We start from the raw sequence: 12,336 nt of genomic DNA, 5'->3' as shown, positions 1-12,336 counted from the left end.
AGATATTTAACCCTTTTAACAATCTCAAATCCAGTTAATCCTTCTAAGAGAGCCTTCTGTGAAACTGTCATATTTCTAGCCAAAATTTTAGTTTTCTGTATATTTACTTTAAATCCAGAAACTTTCCCATATTGTGTTATTATCTCCATCAGGTCCACAACAGAGTTCTCTGGCTGGGTCACTGTAACAACCAGATCATCGGCAAATGCTCTCAATCTATAGTCCTGATCTCCAACTTGTATTCCCTTAATTTTTTCTGAGTTCCGAATCTTGGCCAATAGTATCTCTAATGTTAACACAAATAACAAGGGCGATAACGGACACCCTTGCCTTGTGCCCTTCTCAATATTACATGCTGCTGTCAAGCTATTGTTAACTATGATTCGGGCAGTTTGTTTTTGATATAATGCCCTAATCGGCTGTAAAAATTTTTCCCCAAAATCCATTTTATCTAAAACTTTCAACAAAAATTGCCAATTCAATTGATCAAAAGCCTTTTCAGCATCTAAAAAGATTAGCGCTGCAGAGATCTGGTTGTGCCTTTCCAAAAACTCTAACACATCAACTATATGTCTCACATTATTTTTCATTTGCCTACCACTAATAAACCCCGTTTGATCCCCATGAATCACCTGTTGCAGGACCGTCATCAATCTATTAGCCAAGACCTTAGCAAATATCTTATAGTCTGTATTTAAAAGCGATATCGGTCTATAATTTTTAACTTGAGTAGCATCCTGGTCTTCCTTCGGAATCAAAGAAATAAAAGCTGTTCTCCAAGACGGGGGCACCTCTCCCCCCTCTGGATTGTCTGGAACAGTTCCTTTAACGGTTTTATCATCTCTAATTGCAAGTTTTTATAATAGGCCGCAGTCAAGCCATCAGTGCCTGGTGCTTTATCCACCTTCAGTTCCTTAATAGCTGTAAAAATTTCTTCTTCTGTAATCAGTTGATTAATCCCCTCTTTTTGTACTTGCGTAAGAACCGGGATGCTAGCATTCTCCAAATATATATCAATATCTTTTATATTAATTTCCTCCTTAGTATATAATTTCGAATAAAAATCCACAAAAGCATCCTTAATAAGATTCTGTTGAAACACAAGCCTTCCTTTATACTCAATCTTATCTATATTAGAGGCCCTTTGCTTTTTCCTCAGTCTATAAGCTAACCATCTGCCTGGTTTATTAGCGTTGCAAAAAGTATTGTGCCTAGCAAACCGCAGATTGGTTGCCACTTGATCTGCCATTAATTTATCAAATTGTCCTCTTAGCAATCTAATAGCCTCCTTGATCTTCACATCCTCTGGATTCAAAATCAAAGCCTTTTCTTTTTCCTTTATTTCATTCTCCAGTTGTTTCCTTCTAATTTCCACTTCACGTCTATGTCTATTGTTCATATATATCAACACCCCTCTCATATAGGCCTTGCTAGCATCCCAAACCATGTCCATAGAGGTACCCTTATTCATATTAATCTCAAAAAAATCCTTCATCCGCTGTTTACATTCTTCCACATTTTTCTGATTTCTAAACAAATTCTCATTTACACGCCACGAGCATCTGTCTCTTTTCTCCTTATCAATCTCCAACCAAACTGGACTGTGGTCAGAGATAGTTCTAGCACAAATCTTCACCTTTTTAGTTCTCAAAAAAAAGTCATTAGTCAACAAAATAAAATCAATCCTCGAAAAAGATTGGTGTCTGTCAGAATAAAAGGTATAATCCTTCTCTTGAAAGTGTCTCTCACGCCAAATATCTCGTAATTCCAAGTCATCCTTCATTTCAAAAAAAGATTTAGGCAGTCTTGCATGACTTGGAATGCGCTTAAAAGCTCCAGCCTTATCCAGCTGTACATCCAAAACACCATTCCAATCTCCCATAAAAATAAAAGATTTATAATCCAACTGGGTAAGCTTTGTGTGAAGTAAGCTAAAAAAATCAGCTTGTTGTTGGTTAGGTGCATATAATCCAACTAAAAGCGTCTTTTTACCTTCTAACAACAGCTCAATCATAACATATCGTCCATGCTTATCTGCTTCAATTAAGTCTGCTGTTAAGGCACTTTTAACATAAACAACCACTCCATTTTTCTTATTCTCTGCAGAGGCAACAAATTGCGTACCCAGTCTCGAGTTCATTAAATACTTTTGATCCAAAACTCTAATATGCGTTTCTTGCAAACATATAACATCTATCTTAAATTGTTTTAAATATTGAAAAACTTTCTTCCTCTTCTGCGGTGAATTTAGTCCATTAACATTCCAGGTTAGAAATTTAGTTGCCATGGATATCCTCCAAAAGCTCTTGGACCACAGCTTTGATAGGACTAACTTCTTTAGGCCGTGCTCCTCCCACAGCTTGACTATATGTACGTTGTAAAGAATCTGAAGACTTTTGCTGATCTTGTTCCTTTATTTTCTTTGCTCGTTTTAAAGCAGCACGCGTTACTCTTTGCTCTCTAGGATCATCCAAAGAAGTTGTAGCTTGATCTCCTCCAACACCACTTTCCTCTGTTTCATCCTCTTGATGATCTCCTTCTCCAACTCCCTTTCCAGCTTCCAGAAGTGTTAATGGGGTTGCTTTTAAGACATTGTTGTAGAAATCACGCGCTTGCTTCACAGTAATCAGCCGGTACCTTTTACCTTCATGCATCACCATCAGCCCCTCTGGAATCTCCCATCTGAACCTTATATCTCTTTGCTTAAGCTCCTGCACAAGAAATGCATAGTCCTTCCTTCCCCTTAAGATCCTTGGAGGAATTTCTTTTAAAACCAGAACTTCTTGTCCAGCAATCACCACTTTAACATCATAGGCAGCTTGTATAACTTGGTCTCTGATTTCTCTTTTTGCAAAATAAACCACCACATCTCTAGGCAACTTTCTCTGCCTAGCAATCCATGAATTCACCCTGAACACTTTATCCATAGCTGCTCTTATTTCAGATGCTGGCTGGTTTAATACCACTTCAAAAGCCTCAGAGATCAGCTGCTTTAAATCTTCTTTAATATCCTCTTTTAAACCTCTAATTCTGATAGCAAACTGCATCTGGTAATATTGGGCCAAGCTTAACTCCTTTTCCACTTTGTCTCTTGCATTTTCATTCTCCCGAGCCTTTACTTCTAATATAGCATTTCTTTGAGCCAAATCATCCATTTTTTCATCTAATTCTTCCACACATTCCGCCACTTTATGCACTGAGGACAAAATGTCTACCTTCATCACGCTGAGCTTCTGTTCCATCCTCTCTTCCATTCTCTCCTCCAATTTCTCCAATTTCTCCTCCATCTGCGCAAATTTATCTGCCATTGATTGATTAATTGATTCCAAAAGTTTATCCAAAGCATCTCGTAAGTCCTTCAGTGTCAGCACTTCAGGAGGGTGCAATGCCTGTAATGATGATTGTTGCACTGGCGAGGATCCACCACTCCGAAGAGTTTTAGGGGGAGGTTTCGCCGCCATCTTTTAATCCTCAATTATGACGCACTTTCAAAAGTTTAAAAAATCCAACAAGCTAGAGAGTATATTAAAATAAATCTCTTCACCTTTGTCTCTTGTACCGCTCTGCCTGCTCCTTTAAATCATAGTCCTTTCTTCAGGCAGGGATGGTTCGCAGACGCCTGGCTCTGCTCCAGGGAGTTCGGAGCAGAGACGCCGGCCAGCTGGGAGCAACCCAGGCTTCGGGGGAGTTCGATCCTTCAGCCGCCCAAGCTCCAAGCTCAGGCGGCCCCGGAGAACTCTACCCCTACCTGGGGCCTCACCCCCTCCTCTTCTCCCGAGGAGGGGGCTTCAATTTCGCCCGAACAGCTGATCGGCGCTGTTTCGGGCGAAAAAACAAACAGCTGAGCCGCGGGCAGCCCGGGAAGGCTGTCTTCGGCGCCGCGCCGCCACCGGAAGTCATTATTTTCACACTTTTTAACACCATGGTCGATATCTGTATGATATCATTGCTTTACCATATTTTACAGCATCTTCTTTACCAGGTTGCTAGGAAAGTGCTAGAATAATGGGGGAGATTCATTCTTTGCTGATACTTGATTAAAAGTGCTTCAGATCCTCCTGATGTGATCTCAGCAAGTGCTTGTTAACTATTTTAAACTCTTTTCAGCTTCTGAATCTCAAAAATATAGAAGAAACAATTAAGTTAGGGAACCTGGGCGATAGGGATATAATTTCCCACCCCCTTTCTTAATAATGTATAGCTAGCTGAAATATCTTGCTGCTTCTAAACTTCTTCATGATAATAACACTCTGCTATTTATACTGACATTTTACTATTATTATGTATGAAGATGAACATACTTTTTTTTTAAAAAAAAGTAACTTATGTTTTTTTCCCCTAGCATTGCATCGAATTGAGTGTTGGTAATAAAGAAGAACATGCAGTGCTTCTGTGTAATTATCTTCTATACATTGGGAAAAAAGCCTGGGTATTGTTAGGAACATCTGTGTTAGAAGTAAGAGCAAAATAATTTTTGAATTAGCAAAATAATTAAAACTGTGCTTCCCAAATATTATAAAGAATGAGTGAAGTTGTAAAGCAAATTGAGATCCTTATGTGAAGAAAAGCATTAGCATGTATGTTAAATTAAGCAACTTAAGCCATGGAAGCTTTGAAAGAAGCTTTCAAGGGTTTCTTTTCAAACAAAATGGTCTGATCTGAAAGCTGAATTGGTCTTGATGTTATTAGTATTCGCTAGCATATGTGAATAGGCAATGCTTCTTGCTCAGGGATAGTGCACAAAGTCAAAATGGAAATTAATCAATTCATTATTAATCAATCAATCAATCAATTTCCAGCATGGAAGAATGAGAAAAACTGATGGAATTAGTGGAGGTCACCAAAGTAACTGCTTTAAACAGAGAGAAGAATATATCTAACTTTGTTTCTATCTGGAAACCACTTAAGGATTTTATGATTGAGATAGAGGAAAATGAAAGTTTGACTTTGGTATTTCGTTCTTACTTTATCCTCAAATTATAGATTCAGTGCTGCACAATGGGATGAGTTCCCATTACTTGCCCCAGCTCCTGCCCACCTAGCAGTTCAAAAGCATGCAAATGCAAGTAGAATAATAATAATAATAATAATAATAATAATAATAATAATAATAATAATAATAATAATAATAATAATGTTGGAAGGGACCTTGGAGGTCATCTAGTCCAACCCCCTGCTCAGGCAGGAAACCTTATACCATTTCAGGCAAATGGCTGTCCAGTCTCTTCTTAAGTGGGAAGGTAACAGCGTTCTGTGCGCCTTGGCATGTAGTCATGCTGGCCACATTGATATGTCTTTGGACAATGCTGTGTTCCTTGGCTAAGAAATGGAGAGGAGCACGGCTTCAGTCACAACTGCAAAGGGGAAACCCTTGCCTTTCTTTAATGTTCAATAATGAACAAGTAAAATAGATACTGTATAAAATAGGTCATAGAAATATAGCACCTGTAAAAAGTATGTAGAACGAATAGAATTAAAACTAAATGACATTTACCCAGTATTGGGCCATGTCAACAGCATTTTCTGACCCGGCGCAGATCCCAGCGAGCCCCATGGTTCACTGCGGAGCTCCGGGAGATGAAGCGTCGGAGACGGGGCCTAGAGAGCCGTTGGAGATCCAGTCGATCCGAATCCGACCGATTGCGATTAAGAATCCTCACCAGGTCTTATCTCGCTGCGATAAGGGTGGCAAAATCCAACTACTTTTCCACCCTCATCGCGTCCGCAGATAATCGCCCGGCTGCCTTGTTCAGGGTGACTCGCTCCCTATTGAACCAAGAGGTGAGGGAGGAACCCTTGCAGGGTCGAGCCGAGGAATTCGTCAATATCTGCTGGATAAAATTGCTCGGATTCGAACTGGCCTGGACTCCAACTGGGCTGAGCTGGAAGAACAAGACATGGACAGTCTTGTCGACGTCATCTGGGAGGAATTTGATCCTGTAACTCCTAAGGAAGTGGACAGGATTATGAGAAGGTTGAGCGCCTCCTTACTGGACCCGTGCCCTTCCTGGCTGGCCTATGCAGCTCGAGAGGGGACACGAGGCTGGTTCCTAGCGGTCATCTCTGCTTCTCTGAGTGAGGGTCACTTCCCCACCGCCTTGAAGGAGGCGGTGGTGAGACCTCTCCTCAAGAAGCCCACCTTGGACCCATCCTCTTTGAATAACTTTCGTCCTGTCTCCAATCTTCGCTTCCTTGCGAAGGTTGTTGAGAGCGTGGTGGCGCACCAACTTCCTCAGATCCTGGATGAAGTGGTTTATCTAGACCCGTACCAATCGGGTTTCAGGCCGGGCTACAGCACGGAGACGGCATTGGTCGCTCTGATGAATGATCTCTGGAGAGCCCGGGACAGGGGCCATTCCTCTGTCCTAGTCTTATTAGACCTCTCGGCGGCTTTCGATACCATCGATCATGGTATCTTGCTGCGACGCCTCAGGGGACTGGGAGTGGGAGGCACGGTTCTGCGTTGGTTCTCCTCCTTTCTCCAGGGTCGCTCGCAGTCGGTGCTGGCAGGGGGACAGAGGTCGACCCCGAGGCCTCTCGCTTGCGGAGTCCCTCAGGGGTCGGTCCTCTCGCCTCTCCTGTTCAACATCTACATGAAACCGCTGGGTGAGATCATTCGCAGCTTTGGAGTAGGGTACCATCAGTATGCTGATGACACCCAGCTTTTCATCTCAGCTCCAAACAATATCAGTGATGCCCTCGACATGATGTCCCGCTGCCTGAAAGCGGTCCGGGAATGGATGGGGAGGAACAGGCTTCAACTGAACCCGGACAAGACTGAATGGCTGTACGTACCGGCAAGCCAGGATATTCAGAACGTCCCATCCCTTAACATCGGGGACAAGTTACTACCCCCCTGTTGATAGGGCCCGCAACCTGGGTGTCCTCCTAGACTCGCAGCTCTCCCTGGAAGATCACATAGGAGCTGTGACCAAGGGGGCCTTCTCCCGGGTTCGACTAGTTCGCCAACTACAGCCTTATCTGGACCTGGATGCCTTACGTACAGTCACCCATGCCCTTGTGACCTCTCGCCTAGACTACTGTAACGCTCTCTACATGGGGCTGCCCTTGAGATCCACTCGGAAGCTTCAACTGGTGCAAAGTGCAGCGGCACGGACACTCTTGGGAGCCTCCCGATACTCCCATATCACACCTCTCCTCCGTGCGCTGCACTGGCTTCCGGTTGCCTTCCGTGTGAAGTTCAAGGTGCTAACAATGACATACAAAGCCCTACATGGCATGGGTCCGGACTACCTACGGGAGCACCTTCTGCCAATGTCAGCACCCCACCGTCCTGTGCGCTCCCACAGAGAGGGCCTCCTCAGGGTGCCACCGCTCAAGGAATGTCAGCTGGTGGCCCCCAGGGGGAGGGCATTCTCAGTGGGTGCGCCAGCCCTCTGGAACAGCTTACCAACCGAAATCCGGATGGCCCCCGACCTCCGCACCTTCCGGCGCGACTTAAAAACCTTCCTGTTCCAGCAGTCCGGCCTGGCCTGATAGCTTTAATTGGGGTCCCAGTTTGTTTTTACTATTGTTTTTTATTGTTCAATCTGTATACCTTCCTTCCTCTGTACACCGCCCCGAGTCCCTCGGGAGAAGGGCGGTTTATAAAAACAAATAAATAAATAAATAAATTTTCTGTCGCTAACATGATTTACTGATTAGATAAGTTTTCTTTGTTGTAGAAATTGTAAGTATATACTGAATATGCAAAGTATAAAAAGGTGAGACTATAATGTTATTATGTTCATTCTATTATGCTGAAAAGAGTCAGACATTAATGTTTTTTTTCTTTTTGCCTGTTTATCCTATACCTCTTTATTTCCCCTTTTCTCCCTTCCCAATTTCCCACTATTTTTATTTGTATTTTATATTCTAATAAGTTGTATTTTATATTCTAATAAGCTTAATAATTTTATAGTATAATAAAAAGAAATAGTGCACAGAAATGTACTGGAAATAGAAATACAAATAGAATACAATTGGGAAGTTGAATAACAATTACATATTTACTGCAGTTTTAAAAATTAATTTGCCCATAATAGTTGATGTAACAATTATTTGCATGCATGTTGTACCAACCATATTGTTTACACTGATTTGCACATCCAGTTGATTCTTTTTATTTAATTTCAGATTTAAGCAAACTCCATGATAGATATTGAGGATTTACTGTAGTTCAGAACAAGATATTTCATATATCTCCTTTTTGAATAGCAAGGATAAATAATTACATACAATAATCTTAAACTAAAATGACTAAAGATGGGAAACCAGAAATGAAATTGCACCATGATAGTTAGATTATTGTGCGTTGGAAGAAATATTTGGAGAGCTACAGGTGTTCCTATTTCTACCTTAAATATGTCAGTGTTCTCATTCTAAAACTCAAACCAGATATTTATATTAATGTATGTAAGTTTCCCCCCCAAAAAAGTGCTACATGAACAATTTATTAATTAGAAAATATAATTAAATATAAAATTATTTATTTTGTATTTGGAATCAATAAAAAATTTGCTAATAGGGGAAAGTAGCTTATGTTGCAACACAAGAAAACAGAGAATATTTTCTGTGGAATCCCCTGAGTGGCCACTGCTATAAGCAGTTTGATGCATTTTGCCCCCTACAGAGTGTTGATTGCTTAATCAGTTGGGAAAATGTAAGTATTTATAATAAAATGGCTTAATATTTATATGTTACTTATATGTGTGTAGGTCTGTACATATTTTGTATATAGTATGTTTAAATGTGTGTTATGTATGTGTACACTTTGAGAGCAAGTAGCTAAATTTCATTTTAAATGTGTGCCATTGTGCACACAGTAAAAAAATGACAATAAAGGTTATCTATCTATCTATCATCTATCTATCTATCTATCTATCTATCTATCTATCTATCTATCTATCTATCTATCTAATCACTTTCTTGTATGTACTTTAAAATTAGGGTTCTACAGTTACTTTTATTCAGAGGAAAGTGATCAAGAAGCACACTTTAATTTATCTATTTTATATGACATTTAGTTTAGTGTTTCAGCATAAGAAACTCAGAGGGCTCAAAAATAAACAATACTTGTGTACATGGGAAGAATTAGTAATATGCTTGAACAGATAAAAACTATTTTCTAATATAGCTAACATTTGAAAGTTACTATTCTTTTTTAAAATATCTAAGTTACTATTTCTGAATATTAAACTGAACTGATTCTTTTTCTATTTTATTTCTATATATTTTGATGAAATTAGTAAAATGTGTAAGTTTACATTATAAATTATAGATGTATTTATGTGCAAGAAAAAATATTGAATGAGATGACACCAAGAGGCTTGTACCTTGTGAAGGAATATATGTGAAGCACAATATAATGAATATAAATTAATGCAGGAGAAATAAGAAAACTACTTTTTTGGACCTCTGATAAAGATATGAACTCAAATTACAACTTTCTTGATAATTTCTTAAAATACTTAAATTCAAAAATGTGGCACATCAAAAATGTTCTAATATTTTAAAATCATGATTTAACATACATTCTTTAGATTGAGTTAGATTTATAAAAATATAAAGTATATAAAAATAAATATATTTTGTAAGTCATTTTTAAAATAACATTTTATAGGTCTGGTTTAACATTCAACAAAACAATTCACCTATGTGCACCAGTTTTGATATTTCCAAGGAAGGTTTTTGGAAACAATTGCTTCCATATAATTTCCAGAATTCAAAAACACAAACAGTGCAGGTAAGAACCATTTCAGTATCTACAAATTATAATTCATAATTGAATTTTTACATTTGAGGTGTGTGTGTGTGTGTGTGAATTCTTTCCTTAAAAAAGGGATGTCTATAGAAAGAGATAGATATAAGGAACGTAGAGTGAGGAACTAATATTAAGATATTGCTAGCCACTCCAATTCAGGATAAGACTGGATAAATTTGTTTAACATTTAATGATATATTCCATCTTTACCTCCCCTAACAGTAATGTTCTTTCTATAGCTTTGTGCATCATACTGCTGCTTCTAGAAATGCAAATGAGAGGTATGGCCAGCTATGATATGTTTTTAGCACCTTTTTAGCATATTTAGCATAGATTTTGGACAATGTGCATTCTTGACAAGAGAAACTTGGCTATAGTAAAACAAGTGCTGGCCACCTGAAGTCTGGGACCATCACAAATTTTCTGATTTGTGAAAGCACACGGTACATCTAATGACATCCAAGGTTTTCTCACCAGTTTTACTGCCTCCATTGCTGATTCACCTACTTTCTTAGCCAAATGTGGAACAGTTCTGCTGCATATCTTCTTGAATAAGGTAAAGGTTCCCCCGCACATGCATGCTACTCGTTTCCGACTCTAGGGGCTGGTGCTCATTTCCGTTTCAAAGCCGAAGAGCCAGCGTTTGTCCGAGGACGTCTCCGTGGTCATGTGGCCGGCATGACTAGATGCCAAAGGCGCACGGAACGCTGTTACCTTCCCACCGTAGTGGTCCCTATTTTTCTACTTGCATTTTTATGTGCTTTCGAACTGCTAGGTTGGCAGAAGCTGGGCTGAGTAACAGGCGCTCACTCTGTTACGCGGCACTCAGGATTCGACCCACCAAACTGCCGACCTTCTGATCGACAAGCTCAGCGTCCTAACCCACTGAGCCACCGCGTCCCTTTATCTTCTTGAATACAATAAAACAAAGTCAAGAGCAAGAAGTCATGGAGAAAGCCTGTGAAATAGGAGTGCACCTACAAAGTGCTCTAATATTAAAGTAGGGTTTATTTATTTGTTGGTGAAATGTGTAAGGTTAAAGACTAAAAATGGGAGAAATGTCAAGAAACCTATGAACAGAATGCAAAATCAATCCTCTGTGAAATAAACTCTTTATTATTTCTTCCATTGGAGACAAAGTGTATGACCGTGAGATGAATTATTAAGGGATGTGTCTATCAGATAATATGCAAATATTTATGTGGGTTGCAAACAGGCTTGGAAAACCATCTTGCTCTCCAACTCATGGTAGTTCCCAGCTGCCAAGAGAGAGCTGTTTCTATCCTTCCTTCCTTCGTTTTGTCTGAGGAGAGGCCTCATTCCTAGCAGCAACTCCTCAAACTGCATCTGCAAGAATATTATGTTACATTACTGACTCAAATAACCTCAGGCTGACAGGAGGGTTTAATAGCAGTAGCCCAGAAAATACGCTCTGATCAGTGGAAAAGAGACAACTGATTATCACTTCTGAGAGAAAGACTGGAATGAAATGGAAATGGGGTGTTAGGATTTAGCATGTTTGCTCCTAAATCACAGCATCAGAACATTTTAATATCCATATTTTTAATATTTTAAAGTTTAAATATTTCATATTACTTTGACATTGGATGAAGCCCAGAGTCACTTGACAGTGAGATGGGCAACATTTAAATTTAATGGGGAAAAATAATAAAATAAATCAGCCTGACAGTCAGGAGTGTAAACCTTGGCAGTGAAGAACTGAATAAAATTCCCTGTCTATATGTGAGGGAAGAGATAGTAAGGCAAAAGGAATATGAAGACTTGGCAGTATTCAGAATAAAGCAGCAGTTGTGAGAGTTTTAGATAATGGGACAAGTGTGTATCTGTGATGCTACTAAATACTAAATAAGAATAGCATCTTTCAAACATATGTTTTTCAAAATTGAGAAATCATGTCTTTATCTGTCAAAATCCTGGTTAGCTTGCATTTGAATTTTCCATGGTTGTGCAATTTCTTTTTTATTCTGTTTCAGCCAGAAAAAATATTTTATGTCACAACGGATGGAAGTTTGGTAGATGAGTTACAAAATAGGTAATTACTTTAATTAATAACAGTTTTAAAGTTAATAGAATAGAATAGAATAGAATAGAATAGAATAGAATAGAATAGAATAGAACACAACAGAATAGAATAACAGAGTTGGAAGGGACTTTGGAGGTCTTCTAGTCCAACCCTTGCTTAGGCCCGAAACCTAATACCATTTCAGACAAATGGTTGTCCAATCTCTTCTTAAAAACTTCCAATGTTGGAGCAGTCACAACTTCTGGAGGCAAGTTGTTCCACCGATTAATTGTTTTAACTGTCAGGAAATTTCTTCTTAGTTCTAGGTTGCTTCTCTTTGATTAGTTTCCATCCATTGCTTCTTGTCCTGCCTTCAGGTGCTTTGGAGAATAGCTTGACTCCCTCTTCTTGGTGGCAGCCCCTGAGATATTGGAACACTGCTATCATGTCCCCCATCATCCTTCTCTTCATTAAACTAGACATACCCAATTCCAGTAACTGTTCCTTATATGTTTTAGCCTCCAGTCCCCTAATCATCTTTGTTGCTCTT

The 12,336-nt window shown here is 39.5% G+C and overlaps 1 protein-coding gene across 1 annotated transcript in view; it reads left to right on the top strand.

Moving 5' to 3' along the window:
- The window catches only part of CC2D2B (coiled-coil and C2 domain containing 2B), a 59,170-nt gene that overhangs the window by 38,912 nt on the left and 7,922 nt on the right, over window positions 1-12,336 (top strand). Inside the window, exons 24-27 of the mRNA XM_083363315.1 lie at window positions 4,343-4,456; window positions 8,528-8,662; window positions 9,623-9,745; window positions 11,758-11,816. Of these exons, the coding sequence (XP_083219441.1) occupies window positions 4,343-4,456; window positions 8,528-8,662; window positions 9,623-9,745; window positions 11,758-11,816 (431 nt within the window). The remainder of the gene's footprint in view (window positions 1-4,342; window positions 4,457-8,527; window positions 8,663-9,622; window positions 9,746-11,757; window positions 11,817-12,336) is intronic.

Source organism: Vipera ursinii (genome assembly GCF_947247035.1).
Source record: "Vipera ursinii genome assembly, chromosome: 5".
Taxonomy (NCBI): Eukaryota; Metazoa; Chordata; class Lepidosauria; order Squamata; family Viperidae; genus Vipera; species Vipera ursinii.
This window is presented reverse-complemented; position numbering and strand designations above follow the sequence as displayed.